This window comes from Talpa europaea (genome assembly GCF_964194135.1).
Source record: "Talpa europaea genome assembly, chromosome: 7".
Classification (NCBI taxonomy): domain Eukaryota; kingdom Metazoa; phylum Chordata; class Mammalia; order Eulipotyphla; family Talpidae; genus Talpa; species Talpa europaea.
In genome coordinates, this window is record NC_140074.1 from 92876192 (window position 1) to 92903701 (window position 27510).

The window sequence follows — 27510 nt, forward strand, 5'->3', positions numbered from 1 at the left end:
TCCAGAAACTTACAACAACAACAAAAAAAATCACAGTTTTATTTGGAGAATTAGAATACTCCAGAAGATAACAACAAAAAAAAAAAGACAAAGGAGAGAGAATGTCCACTACTATGTACTGAAATATGTTATAAAGATGAAAGTATTTAAACAATCGTTGCAAAAGTCACTGCAGGCAGAACTCACCAGCCTGAAGGACCCGGCAAGTAACTTGGTCTAAACGGGGCTGACTCTGTGGAAGCTGTAAAATTCAATTAAAAAAAAAATACTTCCGGCCCAAACCAAAACCAGTCAAAACACACATCTGGAAGTTCTAATTGGGCTCACAGGGTCCCTATTTGTTATCACTGATGCAATGAGACATAATAGAAAGCCCAGAAATAGACCCCAGTTTATATAAATGTGCTTTGTATGCTAGTATGACATTCAGTGGAGAAAGTACTCAACAAATGGTACAAGGGAACTTCTGGGGCAATTATTGGAGAAAAAAATAAAAATATAAACAAATTTATTTATTTAAAAAACTATATAAGGAATATATATAATGATTTGATAAACATCTACATAGTGAAATGATTACTACTAGTCAAGCTAATTAACATGTTCAGTTCATATAGTACCTTCTTTTTCTTTTGGGGAGAAAAATTTCCAGTAATTCCATACAATACTATTAACTATATTCATCAGCTGTAACTTAGATGTGTGCACTTACTCATCCTGTGTCACTGTAACTTTGCACCCCTCGACCATCATTTCCCTGTTTCCTCCACCTCGCCACCCCGGTACCACTGTTCTACCCCCTGCTTTTATGTATATTCAACTTTTTTAGATTCCATGTATGAGAGAGATTGTGCAGTTTTTGTCTTTTTGTGTCTGGCTTATTTCACTTAGCACAATGTCCTCCAGATTCATTTGTATTGCTACAAAATGGCCAGGCGTCCCTTCCTTCCTTAAGCTTGAATAACACTCTGTTGTACATGTACATACAGTGCATTTTCCTTATCCACTCCATCAATGGACACACAGGTTGTTTCCATATCTTGGCTCTTGTGAATAATGCTGCAACAAACATAGGAATTCAGGTCTCTCTGAAGGTGCTGATTTCATTTTCTTTAGGAATATATCCAGAAGTATAGCTGGATGATTTGGTGAACAATACATCTATGTGCATAAATGCATGTTGCCATTTGTCACCTGTTTCTTGTTCATATATGGCACACATTAAAAATTGAACTGTCTCCTATTTTTATTCATATCTAGAAGATCTCTCTCTCTTTCTCTCTCTCTCTCTCTCTCTCTGCATAGAACTGGAGTGTAGGCCAGAGGTGTGGGGGGTAAGAGGATTCACCAGAGACAGAGTGGGCAGCAGAACAGGTAGATCTATTGAAATACACTGCTGAGGGGAGCAGCGGGTAAGACAGGAGAGGTCTGCTGCACCATGTGGGTTAGCTCCCTGGTTGGGGATCAAACTCAGGCTGTGACAGTGAAAGTGCTGAGACTTAACCCCTAGGCAAACAGGGAGGCCCCCTAGAAGATTTTTTTGCATTGACACTGTCTTCTATCCACCCTTATGCCTTTGAGTAGATTGAAACTGGATTAGATAAAGCAAGGGTCAAGAGCAAGCTGACCAATAATGAGTAACCCAAATTGATTCACCAAATCATCAGGAGAATGAGTTCTCCCTTCCCTTAGTCTTAGGACTTCCTAAAAGCAGAATCAGCACCAAGCAGAAGAGAGGGAGGCAATGTCTGGCCTGTTTGCCTTGTGACTAAATTATTGAGAAATATGGTCATCCCCAAGAATATTTTGAGCTCTCAGATTCAGCGCAGATTCCTTTGTCAGCAACCTATGTCTCCCCCTTTGTGAGTTCATTCTTTGACATTGCACAAACTCCTTTCAGACCTTACTTGCCTCATTCCCATGTGGCTTATGATATCAGCGGCATGAGGGGGTCCTGTGGTAGATGTACTTTGGGGTGGTTCCTGCACAGTTCCATTTGCTAGAATAATTGTGTTCTCAGCTCAATTATTCTTTTGGTTATAAAACCATCACACTCCACAGCCTGTTTCTCCTTGTATGTTTCTCCCAGCATCGCCTCCAAATTCTTTGATTTTAATCATCCAGTTTCTGCTAAGCCCAATTCACTTTCCTCTTCCCACCAACAATCTTCTCATCTAATCAGTATTACCAAATATATATATATATATATATATATTCCCTAACTATATAAATACTGTCTTTTAATTTCATGTATGGTTCTTTTATTGTAGAAATTTAAAATACTCACTTAACTAAATCTGTTGATCATTTTTTTAGGTAATGGATTTGTGCTTTTTTTTAATCTTTCACACTCAAAATTATAAATGTATTCCAACCCATTTGCTTTTAATATTATGTTATTTTAAATTTTTATTTTTATTTATTTATTTATTTTTAAAGATTTATTCATTCATGCATACAAGAACCAGGGTACAGGGCAGAGGTGAGGGGTGGTGAGAGGATTCATCAGAGACAGAGCGGGAACAGAACAGGCAGACTGATGAAATACACTGCTGAGGAGAGAAGCAGGCGAGACAGGAGAGGTTTGCTTCACCATGTGGAATTCTCGCCGGCGGGCTGGGATCGAACCTGCGCAGCTGAGGCTGTGGACAGCTTCACAGTGCTGCATTCAACCACCTGCGCCACCACAGGAGGCCCTTAAATTTTTATTTTTAAATGTGGTAAAATACACATAACATAAAATTTACTATTTTAACTATTGAATATTATGAAGCATATTCATATTGGTGTACAATAATCTCCAGAGCAATGTCATCTTACAAAACCAAAACTCTATTAGTCAGCAATTCCCCATTCCCCTCTCCCCAAGCCCTTAATTACCATCATTCTACTTTTTTTTTTTTTTTTAGAGAGGCATTTTTTTTTAATTTATTTATTTGTTTGTTCGTTTTGTTTATATATGCACTGGGTACAGTCAGAAGCACGGGGGAGGGTGAGAGAATTCACCAGAGCCAGAGCGGGGAGCAGAACAGGCAGAAGGACTGAAGTACACTGCTGAGGGGAGCAGTGGGTGGCAGGAGAGGTCTGCGCGCCATGTGGGACCCTCCTCTGGTGGCCGGGGAGCAGCCGGGGATCGAACCGGCGTTGCAGAGGCTGCGGGCAGCTTCGCAACCCAGCGCACAACCACTGCGCCACAGGGGAGGCCCCATTCTACTTTTTTTAAAAAAAGATTTATTTATTTATGCATACAAGAACTGGGGTACAGGCCAGAGGTGTGGGGGGTGTGTGAGAGGATTCACCAGAGACAGAGTGGGGAACAGAACAGGCAGAATGACTGAAGTACACTGCTGAGGGGAGCAGTGGGCTCGAGAGGTCTACTGCAGGAGAGCAGGAGAGGTCTACTGCACCATGTGGGTTGCTCCCTGGCCAGCCGGGAATTGAACTCGTGCTGCAGAGATTGCGGACAGCTTCACAGTGCTGTTCAACCCCTTGCACCACCAAGGAGGCCGCTATTCTACTTTCAGTCTCTATGAATCTGACTGTTCTAGAGACCTCATATAATTGGAATCATATCTCTTTTTTGTAAGTGTCTTACTTCACTTAGCATAATGCCCTCAAGGTTTGTCCATTTTGGAGCACATGTCAGAATTTCCTTCTTTTATAAGGCTGAGTAATATTCCACTATTTTGTTCATCTATCCGTCAGTGCACACTTGAGTTGCAATCACTTTTTGCCTATATGAACCTGGCTGCTCATGAACCTGCTTTTGATTCTTTGTGGTATAGCCCCGTAAGTAGAAGTGCTGGATCATATGCCAATTCTATTTTCAATTTTTTGAGGAACCACTGTATTTTTCCACAGCAGCTAAACCCTTTCACATTCCCACCAGCCATGAGCAAGGGTTCCAATATCTCCACATCCTCACTGAACAAAAACACTAGTTTTTGTTTATGGTAAGCATCCTAATGGGTGTGAGATGAAATTATGTTTTCTTTTTATTAAAAGGGCAATAAGTAAACATATTCTCATTATACATCATTCAAATAATATAGATACAGCCAAAGCCCTATTTATCTATCATCTGATCCCATTTCCTAGAGGGACAGAGCATTCAACAAATACTTATGTCATTTACCAGGATGTGCCTAACACTCTAGTCTAGACTGGGAATGCAGCAGGAAACAAAACAAAGGCATTGCTGTTATGGAGGTTGAGGGAGAAGTTGACAGGCCAGCTCTGTTGGCTACCTCTGGGGATGTTTTGTCATGGCTTTGCCCTCATTACCAACAGATTGACCTTGAGCAGAGAAGGGCGGGGGTTGGGCTAAGGAAGCAGGTTGGTATCCACAGACCCAGACACCTCCCATAAAATCTTCCCAACTGGGTGTTTTATCCTCCAGTCACTGTGGGCATGAGGCCCAGAGACTCTGAGCTTTAAAACTCTGAAGCCTGGAAATGATTATTGGCTCTAGAATACAGAAAGGAAACCACAAAATAGAGCATAAATGTTTAATTAAATGCATGCAAATGTAATATTCCAACTTCATGAATAAATTTTAGTATTCATACAGCGTTTCACACATTTGAAAGTAATCTGTGGATTTGATTTTCTCACTTCTCAAGAATTCCCAATTATGCATAAATTTTGGGGGGAAAAATCAAATTAAATGAATCAGGTTGAGACAAATAATTTCAAAGGAAAAATTACAAAAATCTTCTCATTTTTCCCTCCTCAAATTATATTTAGTGTCGCCAGGCGTGCCTTTAAACATGTCCTGGCAGGGTCTAGGGCTTAGTTATATTCCCTGCAGGGTGGGGTTTCTGAAGATGACCTGGATGGGTTCTCACTACTGAATTGTGTGAGGCAGGGGGGATCACTGAACCCAGCCATCTTTTCATGGGATGATTCTGTTGTTGCATTTTTAAAAATATGTTTTTCAACATCATTATTATTTTTTTTTAAGATTTATTTATACAAGAACCGGGGTATAGGCCAGATGTGCGGGAGGGTGAGAGGATTCACCAGAGACAGAGTGGGGAACAGAACAGGCAGACTGACTGAAATACACTGCTGAGGGGAGCAGTGGGAGAGACAGGAGAGGTCTGCCCCGTCATGTGGGTACCTCTGTGGCTGGCGGGAATCGAACTGGCACTGCAGAGGCTGCGGACAGCTTCACAGCTCTGCGCTCAAGTGCCTGCGCCACCAGGGAGGCCCATGTTGTTCCATTTCACCAGTTGGCCAGACCTGAGGACCACAGTCCCCTTTGCAAGCAGCTCAAGGGAAGCTCTCTTCCAGAAAAAGGGTGATGGAGAACCCTCGTTGTGTTCATCTCACTGGTTAATCAGGGGCCACCACTGGCCTTGGAGCCTGGCCCCAAGCACAGCTTGCTCTGCGGTCTGTCCCTGGTGGTGGATGGCTGACTCCCCACTATGTTCCGATGCCCTATTTCCCATGCTGGCCTTTCTGGGAAGAGAATTCCCTGTGGTCCAAACACAGATATCCTAGGCAGCAGCCGGAATATCCCCTTTCCTGACCTACATGCTCATGGAGTGTGGCCTTCTCCTGCACCGCGGAGCTGGCCGATGTCCTTGGTCTATCTGTGGGGGCTTCTGCCAGTGGCTTTGTCGCCTCAAAGAGACTTAACTGAGTCAGAAGAAACTTCTCATGCTCTCATCCAAGTCATCTGTCCATTTTATTGTTCTTCTTGTCTGGAGCTCTTTTGCAAGTATACTTTGCCTCAAACAAGTATTTCAAGTCCTATTTCTCAGTCTCAAACATCAAACCTGTTTTTTTTAAAAAGGTGAAATACTGCCCTTGAATGTATACGTATATGGTATAAGTGTGCAGAGCTACTAGGAATGATAAACAACAAATTGGGGATAACGGTCACTGCCTGTTGGTGGTGGTGGAGGGAGGGTCACTACTAATCTCTGAGTGAGATTTTAGATTGGGTACTGGGGACACAAATGTTCAGTATATTATTATGTGTCATTTTGGTATATCTGACATATTTAATAATACATTAAAAAGGAAATATTGCATCTGCTTCTATGGTAGTTATTTGTCATTCTTCACACTTTCTGGTTCTCCCCCAAACCTTCTTTCCATCAGCAGTTTTTTTCTTACTCCTGTGGATCTCTCTCAAAATGCCCCCTCTTCTCCTTGAAGCCTGATTGACATTCCACCCTCTAAATTTGACAGCTATTCTGGCTAATAACTCCCCCTTCTCGGGAGTTCCCCATGGTTATTTCTCTTTATCTCCTTGGAAACTCTGTCATCTTAAAATATGTCAATGTCTCTTACCTGCCGCCTCTTCATCTATAGTGCAGAACCACAGAATCGGAGAGCTAGAGCAACTGGAGCTCACCTTTTCCAAACATCTCGTGTAGAAGAAAAAGATGGAGACTGGGAGATTAAACTTCAAAGCTGGGTTCTAAATGGAGCTAACTTCAGGTTTCCCACAAGATCACAAGCCAGGAACAAAGTGTTCCTCTGTCCCTGGAGATGCTGCAGAGATGGGAGGGAGGCTGAAGGATCCCTTAAGTGAACACATAAACCACAGGATCTCTCTCTCTCTCTCTCTTACTAGAAGCAGGCCGGTGTCAGGCCATGCTTTTTCTCTCCTTCACATTGCTCCAGAAAACTCACTACTGCCACTGTGTGGCATGAAAACAGCACCAGCTCAGCACCGACTTCATGCCAGCCTAGAGCGCCAGGGTGAGGCTGCAGCACTGGGGCACAATCAGGGCACCCAGGCTGGGCACACCCGCAGTCTCCTTCTTCCATGGAGCAGGCAGTTGCAACAGAGGGAAGCAGGAAGTTCTGGAAGGCTGGCTGAGAAATAGTATTGCCCAGTTGGGAGAAGCAAAGAGCGGATGGTTGCTCACAGACAGCAACGTCAGAGGTTCTCTGACTGCCTGAGTCTGCATTACTGGCCAAGGACCCATGCGCGCTAAGGAAACATAGTGGGTGTCTGAGGAGGGCAGCCATTACAAAGGAAGGCAATAGACCCAGGAACTGTATCTATATACCATAGGAAGCAGAAGCGATGGGTCAATGGAATAAGAATTTAAAGCCAACACAACAAATATCCTCAGAGAGATGAGGGAAGATGTTAGAACCATGAAGCCATCAGTAAGCACAAGTGATGAAGAATGGCTATGAAAACTGAGGGAACTGGCATACTCAGTGGGTGGCAGGATGGATACAGCCCAGGACAACCAGTGGGTGGAGACAGCTTTTAGGAATTCTTGAGAAGGCATCAGAAAAGAGAGAAAATGGGAATAAAAGCTAAGATACAGAGGATTGAAGTGAAAAATAAAAAATTTAAGTAATAATAGGAACTTTTTAAGAAGAATGAAAGGGATGAAATATTTGAAGAAAAAAGTGACTAAAAGTCCAGGAGAACTCAAAACTGAAAAAAAGATTGTATCTTAAGAAGAAAAATAATCAACCATACCTGGACATGGTACACTGAAATTCAAGAATATCATAGATAGTCAGATAAGTTTTCAATTTAATTTTCAAATTTTAAATACATCATTCTTGTGGTCCACCCTCCCCCCCACAAAAGAGGTGTACGGTAAAGTCTATAATTTCCATCCTTTTCATCCACCAGTACCCACTTTTTCCCCAAAGAGTCACTTCATTATCGTTTTCTGTATTTCACAGTTTTCTTATGCAAATACAAGAACATGAATATATTCTCATTCTCTCCCTTTCCACACAAAAGGTAGCATATAGACACTCTTCTGCTCCATACTTTTAATTTTTTTTACTTGCTATATATTAGTTATTGCTCCATAACAATATGTAAGTGACTTTTTAATTACATAATATTCCTTTATGTTGATATATCATAAGAGTTTAACTGTTCTCTTATTGATGGACATTTGGGTTATGTCTAAGTCTTTTGGACATTAGTGTTTATGTATTTTTCCCCCCTTTGGTAAATACCCAAAAGTGGGATAATTGGATCATATGGAATTTCTGCTTTTATTATTTTGAGGACTTACCATACCGCTTTCCTTATGGTTGCAACAATTTACATTCCCACCAACAGTGCATGGTTGTTTTGTTTAGCTTTTGGAAAAATTTATTTTTACATGTAAATGTATTCATACTTTCTTTTATGGCTTCTGGACTTTGAAGCGAAGTTAGAGTTCTATGATTACAAGGCCATTTTGGAATTCTCCCAAGTTTTCTTCAAATACTTTCATGGGTTTAATTTTTTTATACTTTTTCTCTCTAAGCCAATTGGAGTTTATCTTGGTGTGTGGTATGGGGCAGGAATCTAGTTTTTTCTCTTCTGATGGTGGCTGAGTTGTCTTTAAATCATTTATTGACTAGTTGATCTTTTCTTCATGGAAATGTTCTGCTCAATTTACTGTCTATTGATATGCCTTTACATACTGAGACTTTAAATATATTTTTACATCTGCTCATTGGGTTACTTTTTCAGCCTTCATAGCTGATCTTGTTTATTTTGACCTATAAACATTAGAATCATATTTTCTAGTTCCAAATAAGATAATCAACTAAACAACAACAAAAACCTAGATAGTATTATTTGTTGAGATTGCATCAAATATATAAATTAATATAAGAGAACCGATATCTTTGTGATGTGGAATCGACCTATCAAAAAACATGATATACTTGAAAGCATGGCACCTACCTAACAGAAAACTCATTGCAGACTCTCAAGAGAAGGGCAATGTTTAAAATGAAACTTGGCTGGGCTTCAGTGCTGAGCTGGCTGAGTCATTCTGAAGTGAGAGGAGGAAACAAAGAACACACCAACCAAGGAGGTCATGGAGTGTGACACGGGTCTGTCAGAGGGCATCCTGCGCTGCCTACGGAGAGAACCAGCCCTTTGTGCTGGAGCATGGTGGGTGTGATGGATGCTTTATGCACTGAGACTCAGAACCTTCCTGTCCCCAGCCTGACTGCTGCTGGGCCCTGGGGGAGGACTTGGGGTTTGGGGGAGTCTGATCTTTTGTTTGCCTTCCAAGGCAGTGACACATCAGATTGGATGGGCTCTTGGTGCATTCAGTGAGGCAAGTTTTATGTTCCTATGTTTCTTATTAAATCTTGTTAGAAGTAAGTAGAAAGGAGCCCTTTAATCCTAACTGGGATTAAAAGAGCAAACTTTTAAATGAGAATAATAACAAAACTACAATAAAATCACTTAAAAACTCTGGTATGCTTTTAATTTTGTTCCAACATTCCTCTTTTCCACTTTTTTGTCCTTCAGCAAAATTTCAAATTTTCTTTATGTAGGTCCTGTGCATTTTTTGGCTAAGTTCTACTGTTTTGTTGTTGTTGGAAGAAAATTCCAAAAGCTTCCAGAGAAAAAGCAGATGATTTATAAGAAACAATAAATATTTTGTCATCAGACTTCTCAATCTCAAACTGTATGCAAGATAACAATGGAGTCGTATTTTCAAAATACTTAAGGATATGGACCTCTCAAATCCTAGAATTTTTTTTTTTGAGATTTTTTTTAATTTATGCATACAAGAACTGGGGTAAAGGCCAGAGGTGCAGGGGGTGCGGGGATAAGAGGATTCACCAGAGACAGATTTGGGCATAGAACAGGCTACTGAGATACACTGCTGAGGGGAGAAGCAGAAGAGACAGGAGAGGTCTGTTGTACCATATGGGTCAGCTCCCTGGCTGGGGATCCAACGTGCTGTAGTGGCTGTGAATACCTTCATAGTGCCGAGTCTTAACCCCTTGTGCCACCAGGGAGGCCCTCAAATCCTAAAATTTTTAATGCATTTTAACTATGAAAATGACCATGAATTTAAAATAATTGTCAGGCACATAAGTCCTCAAGGTGTTTACTCACATCAAGGCCTTCTTTGAAACCATTAAACTATTTTCTTAGTGGCAAGCTGGGAGTTATAATTAGCATTTCAATTTAAAACAATATGGCTTGGATTGATACTAACTTAATGTCAATAGTCTATAAAATTTCTGCTGCAACATACCTGTGTTCTCTCTCTCCTTTGTACTATTATTAACGTACAAATTACATCTTTATATATTATAAGCCCAACAATACAGTTTTATAATTATTGCTGTATGTGGTTGTTTTAAAATCAGAAGAAATGAGTTGTAACAAAAAATACTTTTACTGTCTTTTTATATTTATCTATATAGTTACCTTTACTAATGCTATTTATTTCTTCAGGTGGACTTCAGTTACTGTCTAATGTCCGTTCATTTCAGCCTGAAGAACTCCCTTCAGTATTTCTGGGGAGGTCTGATAGTGACAAGTTCTCTGTTTTTGTTTATCTGGAAATATCTTAATTTCGCCTTCATTTTTTGTATATGTGCTGCCGAAGTGAGCACACGCCTTCATTTTTTGGAGAAGAGTTTTGGTGGGCATAGGCTGTTTTATTTTCAGTCCTTTTCTTTCAAAGCATTGGAAATGTCACTCTATTGTGTTCTGTTCTCCCGATTTCTTTTTTCTTTTTTTTTTTTAAAGATTTATTTATTTATGCATACAAGAGGTGGGGAACAGACCAGGGGAGTGAGAGGGTTCACCAGAGATAGAGCGGGGAACAGAACAGGCAGATTGAGTGAAATACACTGCTGAGGGGAGCAGCGGGTGAGTCAGGAAAGGTCTGCTGCACCATGTGGGTAGTTCCCTGGCTGGGGATTGAACTCGTGCTGCAGTGGCTGCGGATTGCTTCATAGGTTGCATCTTAACCTACCCTTGTGCCACCAGGGAGGCCCCTGCTCTCACGATTTCTGATAAGGAGTCTGTCTTATTGAGGATCCTTTGGATACGAGAAATGGTTTTCCTTTTGTTGCTTTCAAAATTTTCTTTTTGATTTTCACAAATTGTCTTTGATTTTTAGCATTGTACATCCTGTATCTCTGTTATTTTCTTATTTAAAGTTTCAATTTCTGTCTTCTGTTTATTAATTTCATTTCTCAGCTTTTTGCCTTTTCTTCCATTTCTTTGATGTCCTTTATTATGTTAATTTTGAATTCTCTATCTGATAGGAAGATAAAATCTTCCATGCCTTTGTGGTTAGATTCTGGAGAGTTGTTCTCTCCTTATAATGCCATATTCCCTTGAGGTCTCAAGTTGCCAATTTTTTTTTTTTTTTTTTTTTTTTTGGTCTTCCCATGCTGTACCTTTAGATTTCTCTATTTTTTTTTTTTTTTTAAAAATCTGAAACAGTAGCTTAGAGGTTTGAACTACTTCCACTTTTACAGCAGGTGATGCTGTGGTTTTGATGTGGTTTTAGATTTTTGGCCTTTCCCAGCTTTTTTTTTTTTTTTTTTTTTTGTCTTTTCCATTCTGTCTTTTTTTTAATTTTTTTATTTTTTTTATAATAAATTTTATTTTTATATTCCCCATACAATTGCAAACCCCCCCCCATTCTGACCCCAATCCCTCCCCTCCCGCCCCCCACTCCCCAAAAAGTGTCTCTGGTTCATAGTTTTTTGTTGATTTTGATTTTCACTTTCTTATAGTTATTCATTTTCCTGGTCCCTTATTTAAGTTTTCTAGATTCCTGCTATGAGTGAGACCATCCGGTATTTTTCTTTTTCTTTTTGGCTTATTTCACTGAGCATGATCCCTTTCAGTGCCATCCATGTTGCTGCAAATTGCATGTGTTTATCTTTTTTGAATGCTGAGTAATATTCCGTGGTGTATATGGACCACATCTTCTTGATCCAGTCATCTGTTTTTGGGCATTTGGGCTGTTTCCAAAGCTTAGCTATTGTAAATAGTGCTGCTATAAACATAGGGGTGCAGGTGCTCTTTGGAATTGATGTTTCTGTGTCCTTTGGGTAAATACCTAGGAGTGGAATTGCTGAATCATATGGAAGCTCTATGTTTACTAGGTCAAGATATCTCCACACAGCTCTCCATAGTGGTTGGACCAGTTTGCACTCCCACCAACAGTGCAGGAGAGTTTCTTTTTCTCTACAACCTCACCAACATTTGTTGTTGCTAGTTTTTTTAATATGTGCCATTCTCACTGGTGTAAGATGGTATCTCATTGTAGTTTTGATTTGCATTTCCCTGATTAAAAGTCATGTTGAACATTTTTTCATATGCCTGTTGGCCATTTGCATTTCCTCTTCAGAGAAGTTTCTTTTTAGCTCTTCTGCCCATTTTTGGACTGCTTTCCCAGCTTTTTTGAAGCCGATCTTAAAACTGCTGAGCAAAGGGGTAGGAGAGGGGTCTGCAGGTACTCAGCCATTGGTGCAAATGTGTGTGTGTGTGTGTGGGCTGCCTCATGTTGGTGACACTGCCAATATGTCTCCTTTCTGGGGTTCCAGACCAGTCTCTGCAGTCTAAGTGCTGTCAGTGTGCTTCATGAGCTCACTACCAGGTCTGAGGAGTAAGGCGGGGGGAGTGCAGGTCAGTACACTGTCCTTGTTCTTTCCACTGGAGACCCAACCTGAGAGGAGCACCCCAACTTCTCTGTAAGCATCTCCCCTCAGGCAGGGTGTGTGCTTCCATACCACTTAACTCTCCCCTCCCCAGGGCTCCTGGCTGAGTACAGGCCAGTTTAAGTGAGCCTCCTGCCCCCACCACAGCCTCCAGGCATTTTCTCTCCACCCTCTCTTGTTCAATGAAGCATGAATCTCCTCTGTCCCTGCTGGCACAGTCTGTACTGTCTCTGATGCCCAGGAGGTATTTCAGCTTCATCCAAGCCATGAGTGTAATACCAGAATCATTAACTTGTATGATCCGTTGGGGGTGAAGCAAGGAACGTCCTCTGGCACCATCTTGGTCTGCTGTTGACTTTCACAAATTAGACTATCCTGTATCTAGATGTTAATGTCTTTGAATCATTCTACTTTGTTGAGCTTCCTGAATGTGTACATTAATTGTTTTCATCAAATTTGAGAAGTTTTCAGTCATTTTTTCAAATGGTCTTTATTCCAATTATTTTTCTCTTCTTCTGGGACTTCTATTAGGTGTTTGTTGGTATGCCTGAAGGTATCCTCTAAGTCTTGGGGGTTTTGTTCACCTTTCTTCATTCTTTTCCTGAGTCTGGATAATTTCTATAACTGTTATAGGGCAGCCCTGATACAAAACGGGTTGCCTAACTGTGGGTCCTCACCCGTGCGCTCAAAAGGACTTATCAATGCTCTACTGCAGGCACACACGAAAGGTTAATTAAAGGTTTATTGACAAGGGAAGGGCAAATGAGGAAATGTACAACTCAGGGAGAAAAGTGGGAGACAAAATTTTAAATGCGTCCTACCCGATCCGCCGATCTGGAATCCCAAATGGCACTCTGAGAGCTGGCGCAAGCCAGGAGCTGTGAAGCCAGGAGGCGAGTGACAGAGCGAGCGAGGGAGACCCCAAGGCCCACGTGTTTGGTTTTTATACCAAACCTGGCTGTTTAACTCCACCCTCAGGTCCCAGCCACCTTCCCTTTGGTGGTGACGGGATTTATCTTTCCCAATGTCTTGATGGCTTTGGTCTGGAGTGGGGGTGGGGTCCACAAAGCCTGCATGGAATTAGCTCAGGACATCCTTTCCCCTAACATTACCTGTCTTAAAGTTTGGTGATTCTTTCTTCTGACAGTCTAAATTTGCTACTGAGGCCCTTTAGTGAAATTTTCATTTCAGTAATTGTACTTTTCAACTCCAGAATTTCTACTTTATTTTGGAGGATAGTTTCTATTTTTTGTTGTTGTTGTGGCTATTTTCTATTGGGTGTTGTAATTATACTGTCTTTAATTATTTAGACATGGTATCTTTAAACATATTTAGACATAGTTTTAAACATATTTAAACACAGTTCTTTAAACATGTATAATAGTTGATTTAAAGTCTTTGTTTGCTAATTTAAACATCTGTGCCCTCTCAGGGATATTTTGTGTTGGCTATTTTTTGTGTATTTTTCTATATATTTTGTGTATTTTTCTATATATTTTTTTGTGTATTTTTTATATAGTACACTTTTCTGTTTTATACCATATCTTGTAGAACTTTGTCAAAAGTAGACAATTATAATAATATATTGTAACAACTGGAAATCAGATTCTCTCTTCCAGGTTTGTTGTTGCTGCTTTTTTGTTTTAGTTGTATTTGTTGCTGCTTATTTGTTGAGTGAGTCCCCTGAATTAATTCTGTGTTTCTCTGTTCCCTGCAGTGGGTAGCCCTTGAGTTCTCTGTTAGCCTTTTTTTAAAAAAAAGTTCTCATTTTTGAGTCTGGTTTCCTAGAGTTCACTCCCAGTTCAGTATAATTTAGTGGTGAGTCAATGATCAGTCTGAAGAGTTTCCTAAATGCCTTGTCTATTTGTCTTCTACCCTTTGACAACGGGATCTGTGTCTGAAGGCACACATTCAAACACAGTTTACAAAACAGCTTTAGCTTCTACTTCCTGAGTGCAAAGGTCCTGAAGGTCAGTCAGAGGTGAGTGACTAAGGCCTTCTTTTCAAGGTTTTTCCCAAGCATGTACTTGTGCACACCCTTCTAGATCCCCAGGAATATGTTAGAGCTTTCCAAAGTTCCTTGTGGTTTTGTAGCTCTCCAGGGCTGGCTTTTAAATTTTTGTTGTTGTTGGCCAAGCTCTTGTTTGCTCCAACCAAAATCACAGCTTTTGGTAGCTGATATTGCCAGCAGATGGCTATTGTTTTTGGAAATACTGTAGGGATAGATATCTACCCCCAACCTCCAGCAGAGCTGGGAGTCAAGTCAAATGGCCACAACACCTTGGAAATGGAATTTCCTAGGTAGCTACAAATTTGGACAAAATAGTGACTGTGCTCTAGGAATGGGGTTTTTAACAGAGCTCCAAAAGAGACCAGTCTTCTCCATTAACTTTAAGACTTGCCAAGCTGGGGGAGGGAGAGATGGTGGGAATAGTCCAAGTTAAATTGCCACATATACCACTGTCTTATTTGAGTTCAGTAGCTGTTTTGGAAGGATGATTTTTAATTCATTCCATGGCTTTGATATAGTTCCAGAATTCTGAAATGGTTTGTTTTAGTTGTCTTGCCAGTATTTTTAAGGCTTTTTTTTTTTTAATGGTTCACCTAGGCCCTCACTCCACCATTCCAAAATTTGATCTCCTTGAAAGCATTTTAAAATAATTTCCTCTGTAGGGTGAGAAATGAATCCAGAATTGAAGTAATGAGGTATGCAAAGTAACAGGAAAACATAGCTTATAAAAGTATAATATTATCAAAATTAGTAATAATTCAGAAAAATGTTCTAGACTAGATGCATACTTGGGGAAGGGGAATGTGGAGCTGGTGGAAGGAGGAGAGACTTGGGGGGTGATGGAAATATGCTGGGGTACTTGTCCTGCTTAAGGAAACATAGTTTTGTTAATATTAAGAAATTGATAGGGGAAAGAATAAACATAAGTAAGGGCCATAGTAAGTTAGGGTTAACCACGAGAAACAGATTAAGTGGAATCTATTATTTTCCAAAGGCTGGTATGATTGTAATAATAAAACTGGTGCAAGAAAGTGAACATTTATGAAAAAATCTTAAATAATACTGGATAGCAAAATCCAACAGTGTATTAAAAAAAAAAAAAAACCAGTTCATCAGGATCAAGTAGGGGTTATCTAAGAAGCCATGGTAAGTTAAAAATCAAAAGTATATAGATGTAAAGTTCACCACACAAATGGACTGGGGGGAGAAAATCATATGGTCTTCTCAAGAGATATACTTCTGGTAATTGGCAATAGATTAAGATGAAAATGTTATAAAAACTAGGAAGAAAGGAGAACTTCTTTCACTTAGTGAAACCTTCAGCAAACATACTTAAAACTTTACATGCATTCTTTTTTAAGGTTTGTAACAAAACAAAAGTGGTTACTTTACCACTACTATTCAACATGTAGGAATATGTTAGAGCTTTCCAAAGTTCCTTGTGGTTTTCTAGCTCTCCAGGGCTGGCTTTTAAGACTAGGGCTCCTGCTAACCCACCCAGACTTCTGAACATCACCACCACCAATAGCAAAAGGTTCAAGTGCCAACAGGATGCAGACTGTTGTCTCATATGCCTCAATATTTTCTAAGGCTAGTTCTTCCTCTTTGCTCTTTTTTTAAAGCTTTATTTTCCCTTATATGTTTGTTGATGATATGCTGATTTACATAATAAACGAAGTGAATCGATAGAACTAAAAGGAGAATCAGCAAGACAGCTGGGGATGGTACCCAACATGCAAAGAATAATAGGGTTTGCCTTAACAAGCAATAGTCAATAACCAATCAGAAAAAATAAGAGAAAGTAAAATAACCTGTCATGATAGCATCCAAAACTATCAAATATTTATTTAGGACTCCCTATAATGAAAACTACACAGATCTTAATGAAGCAAAATTTAAAACTCTATTAAAGGACATAAAGAAGACCTGAATGAATGGAGAGATAAATATACCACAAACATGGGTAAGGTGAATGAATATTGTGAAGTTGCCAAATTAATGCACAAATTCAATGCAATGCCAATAAAATAAAATTCAAACTTGGGGAGAAAGGGGATGGCAGTAGACTTACTCTAAAATTTATGAAGGAAAATAAAGCTTGGAAAAAAAAGAACAAAGAGGAATAATTCACCTTACAAAACATTGAGACAGGGCCTCCCTGGTGGCGCAAGGGGTTGAGCACCACACTATGGAGCAATCCAAAGCCTCTTCAGCATGAGTTCGATACCCGGCCCGCCAGCGAGCAACCCACATGGCGCAGCAGACCTCTCCTGGCTCACCCGCTGCTCCCCTCAGCAGTGTACTCTGGTCCATCTGCCTGTTCTGTTCCCCACTCTGTCTCTGGTGAATCCTCTCACCCCCAACACCTCTGGCCTGTACCCCACCTTTTGTATGCATAAATAAATAAATCTTTAAAAAAAAACACACAAAATATTGAGACAAATTACAAATCCAAGTGCTAAAAAGCACAGTGTCAGGGCCTCCCCGGTGGCGCAGTGGTTGAGCGTTGGGTTGCGAAGCTGCCTGCAGCCCCTGCAGCGACGAGGGTCCCACATGGCGCGCAGACCTCTCCTGCCGCCCGCTGCTCCCCTCAGCAGTGTACTTCGGTCCTTCTGCCTGCTCTGCTCCCCGCTCTGGCTCCGGTGAATTCTCTCACCCTCCCGTGTTTCTGACTGTACCCAGTGCTTGTATAAATAAATAAAAAAACTTAAAAATAAATAAATAAATAAATAAAAAGCACAGTGTCAATTGCATAGGAACAAATAAATGAATGAAAGTAAATAGAGAATTCAGAAGCAGATGTAGGTAAATAGAGGTAGCACCATAAATCAGCGAAGGAAAGAGCAATTTATTTAGTCTTATGACATTTAAAAAATTGGTTAAATGGAGAAATATAAAGGTGGATCCCTATTTTAAGCATATAGGAAAAAACCCCAAATGGATTAAAGACATCAATGTGAGAAATTAAAACTATAAAGCTAATTTTTAAAAAATGTGGGACATATGTTTCTAACCTGGGAGTGGGAGTAGTATGAAAGATTCTTAAATAAGATCTTAAAAAAAATTGTAAGTGGAAAAATTTAAGGTTTGATTACATCAAAATCAAGGTCCACAGTTTTCCTAGTGTGTTTGGTGCCCCCTGGTGGAAAGCTTCTGAACTGTGGGCCAGACCTCCGCAGCCTGCCCCTCTGTCTTGTTTGTTCTCAGAAGCCCTCTTCAGCCCCAGTTTATCTCCTTTCCACCCAGTGTGGAGGTAGGATGGCTTCTCATGGTCCAGAGGATGTCCTTTCCCCTTGCAAAGGACATAGGGGATGCAGGATTTTAAGACATCCCATGATGGTTTAGCACAGAGGCAAGGTGAGCTGCTGAGGAGAAAAGGAAGGCATTAGATCCCTCCTCCAATTTTCCCTAGAAATGGGGATCCTGTGGAGGAATTCATTCTATGACCACAGGAAGAAGTACCTGGGCGTGCTCTGGGACAGCAGGCTTGGTAGTACCTGTGTTTCTTGCTGGCCAAGTCCAGTGCAAACTCTTGTAGCCACCCCCACCTTTCCTAGGTCCCTCTCCTGGACCCACCTCTCTTGGACCCAGATCAGGAATGACACCTGGTCCTCATGTATTTTGGTAGTTCAGAGCGCCAAGAGCTGAAGAGTCTTCAAGTATCCAAAAATAGATAACATCCCAATCTATCTCCCCCACTCAGACCCATGGTTCACAATGCAACTGCAAGACAATGTCCGAAATTTTGGTGCCTCTCCACTGGCTGCTAAAGGCTTCACTTCCTAGAGGCAATGTGCTATTTGGAGGGAAACCCACAGAATTTTCAGTGGTCAAAGCTGCATTCAAGCCACACTCCACCATCCAACAGTCAAAACCCTGGGCAAGGAAGTCAGTCAACCTCTCTGGGCCTCAGTTTCCCCTACCGTAAAGTGAGTACTAGTATTGTGTCACAAGCATTGCCATATGCACGTGTTAGAAAGTGCAGTTTAACCTATGTGAGTTCCATTTCCCTTGGGTTAACATTTAGACCATACACATCTGGTTTCAACTTACATCTCCAACTTTTTCCCTATGAATCCTTATACAAAACCCACATGCAAACTTAGCACCTCATCCCCGCCATGCCCCTGCCTCTGTTCATTGCTCCCTTATTAGGAATAGCTTTCCCATTTGTCTGAATTGGGTTTAACAAAGAGCTGAGTGGACAGGTTCAAAGAGAACAGGCTTTGATATTTTATCTTTCTGGGCCTTAGCTACCTACATAGCTAAAATGAGTTGATCCTCTGACTTGATAAGTTTTGTCAAGTTCTTCCATGGACACCCAGGATTCTTGCCAGTCTGGGTGAGAAAGTTCAGCTTCATCACCAAATACCAACTCTGCTGAGTTGAAAAGGTGACACAGAAAATTACCAACATTGGTGTTTTCAAAAGCATCTTCTAGAAAATACTAGTTCAGCATGATAATGCTTGGTGTTATGCTGGAGGTCATTTGTACCTGAAAACTTCTTAGGAAGCATTAAAAAAGGATAAAGTTCCTAGAACCATGTCTGACCTAGGGGACAGTCACATGTTTTTCTCCCTTCTCCAGCTTTGAGGCATTTTCTGTTTTTATAAAATGAGGCCGCTTCTTAATCCACTACCCTATACTTATCTGATTAAAAGGTAGAAGAATTGATCTCTTAGGGTTGGTTTCTGGAATAAAAAACTCTTTCCTGGGGGAGAGGGAGGCAGAGTCCCAGAAGCTAGGTACAGCTTCTACGTAGCTAGGTACAGGCATAGCACGGGCTCTCAGTAGTACCCTAACCCTGTGGAAGTCAGTGCACCCTAATCCAAGCACCCGCAGACAATCTCCATGTACTCTTGCAAAGAGGAATGTGCAAAATATGAGTCCAAAGGGATTGAAATTGCCCTTGCTCTGACATGCGTAGGGAGGACAATTCTAAGACATTTGAGAGTAAGGGTGAAAACCTACTACTCTCTACCCTTTCCCCCACACCAACACATACTACACTTCCCATCCTTTTCTCTAACTGGAAACTTGAGTAGTTGGGTATGAGTGTGGGGAGAGAGAGGAATTTCAGTTTTCAGCCCCATTCTTACCTGCTATAGCTGGCCTTTTATAGGATCAGGCTCACGCCTATAGGACCCATGGGCATGTCTGTGATTCATCAAAGCCAGTGGCCCCCTCTGCCAACCGCCTCCTGCAGGTCCCATTGCCTTCTGGGCATAGCCAGCTCTCCAGCTAGGTGAAATCAACAGCACCAGACTCAGTACTAAGAGCTCCCACCTAATGCATCAGAATATAGTAGATACCAAGAGAACGCTTTCTTTCTCATTTTTTTTTTAAGCAAATGTATTCTTCCTCCATTATTAAAAAAAAAAAAAGCAACAGCGAAAAGTTAAATCTCCGTTTACTGTAAACGTAAGAAGATCTTGCAGTGAGATGATCCTGTGGGGCTTTGACATAGACGTGCTTTCTCTCTCCCAAGGCTCCCTGCAGCCCTGGGAGGATGCATGGATTCTGTCTTCAGCGAGTTGAGTTTAATCCAGTTCTTTGGCTCCTTTGCAGAGCAGTACCTCTTGACTTTCAGCCCTTCCAGTCAGAGTGCTCCTCCCTCATGGCCTTCACAAGCCAGTCCCTTTCGGTCCCCTGCTCAGAGTCACTCGTGTCACTCGCCTCCATGGCCAGCAGCTTCGAGTAGTTGATCTTCCGCTCCTGGGGCAGCCTGGGCTGGATGGCGAGGAGCAAAGCCAGCCAGAGCAGCAGGGACACGCAGCAGGCCTGGTAGAGCACAGCCAGGCCAAAGCGCATCACCACGAAGCCCCCGACAAAGCTGCCCAAGCTGGACCCACCCCCCAAAAAGTGGCTTCGGAACAAGGCACTCAGAGGCCTCTCGGTTCCCGGGGTGGCCAGATCCGCTATCAAGGCCCCCACTGCCCACCACAGAGCCCCACTGCTGATGGCACTCAAGATCTGAACAGGGAGGACAGACCACCAGCTCCAGAGGAAAGAGTAGTACAGCAGCTGCCCTGCCAGGCAGCCCAGTCCCAGCCCCACTGTGCCCACCCTAGACAGTTTCCTGAGCAGTGGCGCTTTCAGCGGATGAAGCAGAACCTCCCCCAGCAAGCCCAGGGCGACCGAGAAACCCATGACCAGCTCGCTGCTCCCATGGTCCTTCATGTGCCAGAACAGAAAGTTCTGCACCGTGCTGGTGGCAGCGCCTATCAGGAAGACAGTGAAGGCTAGGAGGATGAGGTGGGGGTCGCCCCCTATGAGAGACAGCGCTTTGACAGTTTTGTAGGTGGGTTCCCGCCGCCTGCAAATGGGGATGGGGAAGGCAATGCTCACCAGGAAGGCCAGAGCGCTGACCAGTGAGTAGCCATAGAAGTGCACCACACCCTGAGGGCTGTTTGTCAGGAAGCAATCCAGCTGCCCCGCCACTGCGGCGATGCCACACACGCCTGCCGACATGCCCAGCAGCCTCCAGGCCCACAGGCTTCGGTAACGGTCCGTGGCGTCCACAAAATCCAGATAGTCATAAAGGCTGTCGTCCGCCACCTGCTCCACAGGGGCTGTCAGCAGCTCCCAGAACACCATGGAGCCCAAGGAGAGGGTGAAAGTCCACTGCAACCCTTCCATGGAGAGGTCCAGGGCCTGGGCGTCCCCCTTGGCCATGGACAAGTTGGCTGGACTTTCCAGCGCTGTATCCTCAGCAGGCAAAGGGATAGCAGTACTGACCTGCTTCAAAGCATCTTGCCAGGGAGTCCCTTTCACTCCTGAAGTGATAGGATGGAGAACTTGGGGCCTGTTCCTGGCTCCTTCAGCAGGGACCACAAAATAGCCAGGCGGGTGACTGAAAGGTTCTTGGTCTCTCTGGCCAGCGGGTCCCTTTCTGAAGCCAGAGGCTTCCACCGTCCCAGTGCTGTTGGCTGGGAGACTGGGCTCTGAGGCTGGGTGTTTTGAGGCTGGCTCTTGGGCTAAGGTGACGTTCCCAGTTAGTGCGCCCCCTGATGGTAGGATCGTGGTGGTCACGAAGTCGCTTTCATTACAGGAGAGGTACGCCAGGTCTTTGTCCAACGGCGGCACCAGTACCATCAAGAGGCTGGCTCCCACCGATCCAAGCAGCGAGCCCACCAGAAGCACCCTCCTTTTCTGGTAGCTCTGGGCCAGGAAGGCACAGAAGGGAGCCCAGAAGGCTGCGATCAGGTGCTTGGTTCCCATCAGGATGCCCACCCAGGGCGCGGTCAAGCCCAGCTGCCTCAGGTAGAGGGTCAGGAACGGGGCCACGCAGGCATCCCGGACCCCGCAGACCAGGTGGAAGAGCCTGGCCACCCCCAGCGCCCTGCTGATGTCCCACTGGGGGTTGGCGCTCATGGTTCTCAGGCTGCGTCAGACCCGGGCCGGCGGCGGGCGGAGCTGGGCGCAGGGCAGGCGCGGCGGCGGCTGGGGTGGGCGCGACGCCATGCCCCCAGGAGACAGGCGCGGGGCGAAGAGCGAGCTGGACGGCGCTGCAGGCCTCGGGCGGCGCGGTGGTCTCCGGGTCAACGGCCGCTCCCCCGCCCCCACGTCCGGCTACCGACCCGGAAATGACCCCGCCCCCGGGCGGTGCACCTGCGGGCGGGCGGGCACACCTGCCAGCTGCACCTGCCACGTCCCGGGGCCGCCTCCTCCCCGGGCCGGGTGAACGCGCTATCCCGCCGCACCTGCCGGCCGTGCGTAGGTGCGGGGGGACCGCCGCCTGTCGCCTGCAGGGTGCGCCCCAAGCTCAGGGCTTCGACGCTACCTTGAACTTGAGTTAAATCCCCGAAGAGTCAAGATCCGGTGAAAGAATGGAATTCATGATATGAGCTCTCTCCCTCATCTCCTTCAGGTCTTTTCTCAAACGCCCCTGATCAGAGGACACCAACGCAAGGGACGATCCCTATCCACCGTCACTGACAAATCCCGCCCCTTCTCTGCTTTATTTTTCTCCCTAGCACCCATCACTGCCCAGAACACTTCCCAAAGGCATCGCGTGTTTATCTTGCTTATTGTCTGTCTCCATCAGAATCAAGGCGCTAAGGAAGGCTGCTCTTTTTGTCTGCAGGGCCCAGAACTGTTTTTCCTGAATGCCAGCTACCCCAGAAGAAGCATGACTTTGAGAGACAGTTGTCTTCAGCCGGGATGATCTCTAGAGAAGGCTGACAGCTGGGGTTTGTCTTGGAGTGGCACTCCAGAACCCCATCCTGGTAGCCACCCTAATCCCAATTAATAGCATTTATGTATTGGGTAGTTTTAGTTTGGACCTAAGGGTGGTTAGTTGCCCAATTTGGGAGAACACTTTCTAGAGGTGGTTAGCTAACATTTAATCAAAAACCACACTCTGAAGTCAGCAAACCCATGTCGACATGCAAAAAGCATGTCAATGATCTTAGATCAACAGAAGATGCTTTGTTAATTAGCATAATATTGGCAAAATTTCACTGGCAAAATCAGTGGTGTCCAAACCACATGGATTGGTTAGAATGTTTTTGGAGGCATTTCCTCCTTTGGCAAATAGGGTATACAAATCTAGAGATCCCAGTAGTCCAAACTTTTGGGAATGATGCCATAGGCTTTATTCCAACATGGGTCAGTGTCCAGCCACTGCTTCTGTGAACTTTTCACGTAGGATTTGTTCAGAACACCCAGTTTGGCTGATGGGATGTGAGGCAGGGGCTACTTGCCAACACAAATCTGAACGTGTAGAAGAATTTGGTCTATGACTTGCTTTCACTGTAAGCTGGCAGAGAGGTTGTTGGGGCAGGAAACCAGAGCCCTCACTCAGCTCTAACAACTGTAAACTCTGCAAACATTTACTTACAAAACTGTGAGTGCCCAAATTGATAGGAATCATTTTGCATTATCCTAATGGCAGAAAAAAAAATCTAGTCACACTCAGGTGAACTCACTCAAATTCAGTGACATTAGTTATTTCCTGTTTAAAATCACCACAGTCACACTGAGGGGTGCCCCTAGTGCTCACCTACCTGGATTCTGCAGGGGCAGCTTCAGCAGAGGGCCTCACTTCTCTGTCTTCACCTGTCCTGAGCTGATCTCCATGGAGAGGCCGGCATTCCAGTGCTGGTACCCATCATGGTGTTGCAGTCCACATCTGGGTTTTGGGTTTTGGGGTCCCTGCTGCCACTCACAGCTGCACCTCTTCCTTTTACAGTGAGAGGTGGTGTGGGCTTCTTTGTGCTCATGCAAAAAGCATGTCAATGATCTCAATTACCAAAGAAAACCCTTCCTGCTTCCCTTGCCCCAGGGGGACATAGATATTCTCTCTAAAGCTACTGTGGGCCAGGCTACCCAGACACCCCAGGCAGCCCCTTCTACACCAGCCTCCTAGGTGTAGGGAATATGCTCAAGTGCTGCCCCTGTGCTTACCAGGTGAAGCACCTCCCTCTCTACTCTGGGACCTTCCCCCCCCACTCACAAAACTTGGAAGGGATTCTTCCACCACTCCCTACTTCCCCACTTACTCTGGTACCCACCAGGTGAAAGGGATGGACTCGTGTCCAAGTCTTTATGTTCTGCTCCTTCCTCCCCCACCCCATGCCTAGCCCTGGAGGAAATGGTGTTGTGTCACTGATCATCCCTATGATGTAAGTCTTTTAACTCCAAAGTCAAGAATTTTGATGTCTTTAATAGCTAGCTTCTTTGAAACTAGCCTGGACAATAACCGCTACTTTGGGACAGTACCCGTCAGGAGTCCCTAAGGCAATGTGAGTGAGGAGAGGGTGGCCCAGTACAGAAAACCCCAGAAATTCTTCACACAACTCTTATCTGGCCTAAATTGATTCACTCGGTTAGACTGTTCTATAAAAGTACAAATGCTGCTGGGGTTAAACAAGAGCAGAAACACTTTAGTGTGCGTTTATTGAATCTGACATTTTCCTCTCAACCAGGAAAGAGGTGCGCCTGGGAGCGGGTGAGGTGAGCAGTGGCCTGAGGGAGGTGGGCAGTGGCCTTGGAAGGGAGGAGGTGTAGCTGTCTTTGCCTACACCCCATGTCCCTTCAGTCCATAGGGCCTGGCCCAAACAGCAGCACTCACCTTGGTTTTAAGGGCTGGGCTGGTGGGGAGCTTGAGAGGGAGAGATGGGGGTTGAAAAGAAATGAAGGGGTGGACATTTGTGCAAGGCGCTGGGCTTTGAGCGTGTGTGCAACTTTGCCGGTGCCATCCTGGGCTGTCCCATCACTCCCAGGGCCTCTCCATGCCCCAGGCGTGTGCTGGCTGCTAGTCAAGGCCAGAAGCCACCCAGGGGAGCTGGGCTCTTACCTGGCCTAAATGGATTCATTCGGTTAGACTGTTCTATGAAAGTGCAAATGCTGCTGGGGTTAAACGAGAGCAGAAACACTTTAGTGTGCATTTATTGAATCTGTCATTTTCCTCTCAACCAGGAGAGATGTGTGCAGGCTGTTGATGGGGGTTCGGGGCTGGTGGGTTAGTGTATTCTTCCTCTCAGGCACACTGTTCTCAGACTCAGCTCTTCCGCTGCCCTTTCAGGCTCACTGGATGATACCGGAGAACGTGTTGATAGGCATAAGAAGGGGCTTGGACTTGGCTGTTGTCCTTTCCACCTCCTTCTGGGCCTTGGGCCATGGCCCCTTGGACTTCTGCGCCTCAGAACAGGGTTCTGGGCAGGGAGCAACCTCAAATCTGTGGGTGGAGAGAGGCCAGCTCAGGAGACTGATTGTAGCGATCCAATTTCCCTGGGGCATTTTAAAGGTAGCCCCATTATTATAGGATAGAGAGGAGAAAGTTTCATGTAGAAAAAAAGGATCAGGACAAGAAAGAGCACCTGGGATCTGGGCAGACATCCCAGAACAGGACCGCGAGCCTGGCCAAGTTCCCCTGTGCTTGCTTCCTCCTCAGGGGAAACCAGTGAGCGTGGCATTAGCTGGGACATGGCTGCCAAGAGAGGGCAGCCTGTGTGGAGAAGTCAAAACCAGTATAGGGCTGGGGCTGGATGAGAAGGGCTGTAGGCTGAGTGTGCATATGAATCCCAGGAAACTGTAATAGCTGATGTTGCCTGGGTCAGCCATTCACTAGCTCTTCTTCCTGGCTTCAAATCATAGGGCAGTGGCCCAAGTTCATATCCATCAGGGCCACCCGCCTAGCCACAGGATCTGCCTGCTGCTTAGCTTTGTCCCGAGGGCCATGGAGCCCTGGGGCAGCCGGCCAGCCTCACCTGACCACATCCCTGATAGTGCGCCGACTGTCCTTGTCCAGAAACAGCGTCAGCAGCCTCTGGTCCTGGCTCTGGATCTGGATGTTGGCTGTCCGGAAAGTGTTTGTCACCGTCTACAACAGAGAGATCACTTGTGTGAGGTTCACCTTAGTGACAGATGGCCCTGGTCATCTCCTCCCCTGGACTCTGGTGGTTTCCTCAGTCCAGCACATGGGGTACCCTGCACTCTTCCTGTAGGTGATTCTGAATAGTGACCAACCTACAGAAATGGCTACTTTGTTGCCCTTGGCCTTGGGTCTCGCTTTACTTTTGTAGTCCTTTCCCCAACCTGTTGTTCTTAATTTCCAACACAACCTGGGAAGATGTGGGGGATAATCACTGGGTTCTCAAGTTATTGGGGCACCTCCTCCATGACAGGTATGTTGTTATGTGTGTTTTCTAAGTCCTGATCCCATGCAGGGATTTGGAGCAGGCCAGGCCCCAGGCAGGGCCTTCACGGGGTCTTTCTGGGCTTGGCCCATTCCATATGCAGACGGCAGTTCCGGGCGATTCACCACCCACCACACTCCAGTCTCCAGAGTCCGAGAGTACATCTCATTCAAGTGTTCTCCACTCTGACTGCTCATCAGAATCACCTTTCATAAACTTAGAGACTCTGGTTTAAGTGGTCTGGAGTCGAGCCCAGGCATAGGCATTTTTAATAAGCTCCCTATTGTAGGCAGGGCTGAGAACTGCTGACTAATCCACCTTTGCACTGGCATAGAGCAGAGGCACAGCAGCAGCCTCGACTGAGGGGTCAAGCACATCCTGGCATTTCTGCTGAACTTTTGTGGGGTGGAAGCAGATCAGTCAGAAGTCTGTGGGCAGAGTATGCAAGAATCTCTCAAGAGTGTGCGAGAATCTCTCAAGAGGAAGGTCAAAGCACAGAGTCTCCAGCCAGACCACCAGGGCTCTAATCCTGGCCCTGCCACTACTGGCGGTGTGACTTTGGACATATTTCCTAATCTCTCTGTGCTTTTGTTTCTCATCTATCTAGGAAAAAAAAATATGGTAATATTATAGTCCTACCTATAGGACTGCTGTGAAGATTAAAAGAGATAGTATATGTTTAGTGCCCGGGATACGGTAAACTCTGTATTAGTGTTGCTGTTTATTACTATTAGGTATAATTTTCCGAGAAGGGGCCAAGCCTGGGTAACAGCCTCAGCTGTCAGAGGGGAAGTGGAAGGCACAGTGGAGCTTTCACTCAATGGCCTGCCTTCTCACCCAAGCCCCCTCCTGCTATCAATCTATCTATAGACCTAAATAAGTCTGGACAGGTGGGTTGTGAGAAAAACAAAGATTTACCAAAATCTTGGTAAGAAAGAAGGAAGGGGCCTCCCCACTGCTGTGTGACAGAAGATGCAACAGATTTGGTGTTGGGGAGCTCTTGGTTATGGCGGGCAGTTGTGGTGTGGGGGGCCATGGGGCAGGCAGTGGAATCTAACTGGTTAGCTAACTGGATGACTTCAGGCACTGGGATGTCATCAGTGACCTTCCAGAAATACCTAGAAAGACTGCAGAGAGGCTAGAGTCCTGAGAGAGCTGGGGGTGGGGGAGCCAGGTGCACACAATTAATGATAGCTTATGGCCCCCACTGAACTGACTGCAGCTGGCGAGGGAAAGTCCAGGTCCCCAGGGTAAAGATGTTGAATGTGACCCACTGACGGTTTACGGGCGGTAACCTCCCTGACTTTCGACTCAGTGCTCTGTCTACTGTGTCTGTCTGCTCTGGGTGTCTCTGGCAGGATCTGGGCCTCCATGACCCAGGATACGGAGGACCTCTCGGTTCTCCTTCCATCTGCCCACAGTGCAGGCAG

General features: G+C 44.6%; 2 protein-coding genes across 2 annotated transcripts in view; both read right to left on the minus strand.

Moving 5' to 3' along the window:
* Nucleotides 1-20024: 20024 nt before the first annotated feature.
* On the minus strand, nt 20025-21886 carry MFSD6L (major facilitator superfamily domain containing 6 like; the record flags this gene model as incomplete). The annotated part of the gene is made up of 1 exon (XM_084238637.1): nt 20025-21886. Exon 1 carries the CDS (start codon nt 21810-21812, stop codon nt 20025-20027), a length of 1788 nt encoding a protein of 595 aa, XP_084094763.1. The 5' UTR covers nt 21813-21886.
* Nucleotides 21887-24968: 3082 nt separating this feature from the next.
* Nucleotides 24969-27510, minus strand: part of PIK3R6 (phosphoinositide-3-kinase regulatory subunit 6) — a gene marked incomplete at both ends in the record, with an annotated part of 38498 nt that continues 35956 nt past the window's right edge. Inside the window, 2 exons of the mRNA XM_084237917.1 lie at nt 24969-25119; nt 25652-25764. Coding sequence (XP_084094043.1) covers nt 24969-25119; nt 25652-25764 — 264 coding nt within the window. The remainder of the gene's footprint in view (nt 25120-25651; nt 25765-27510) is intronic.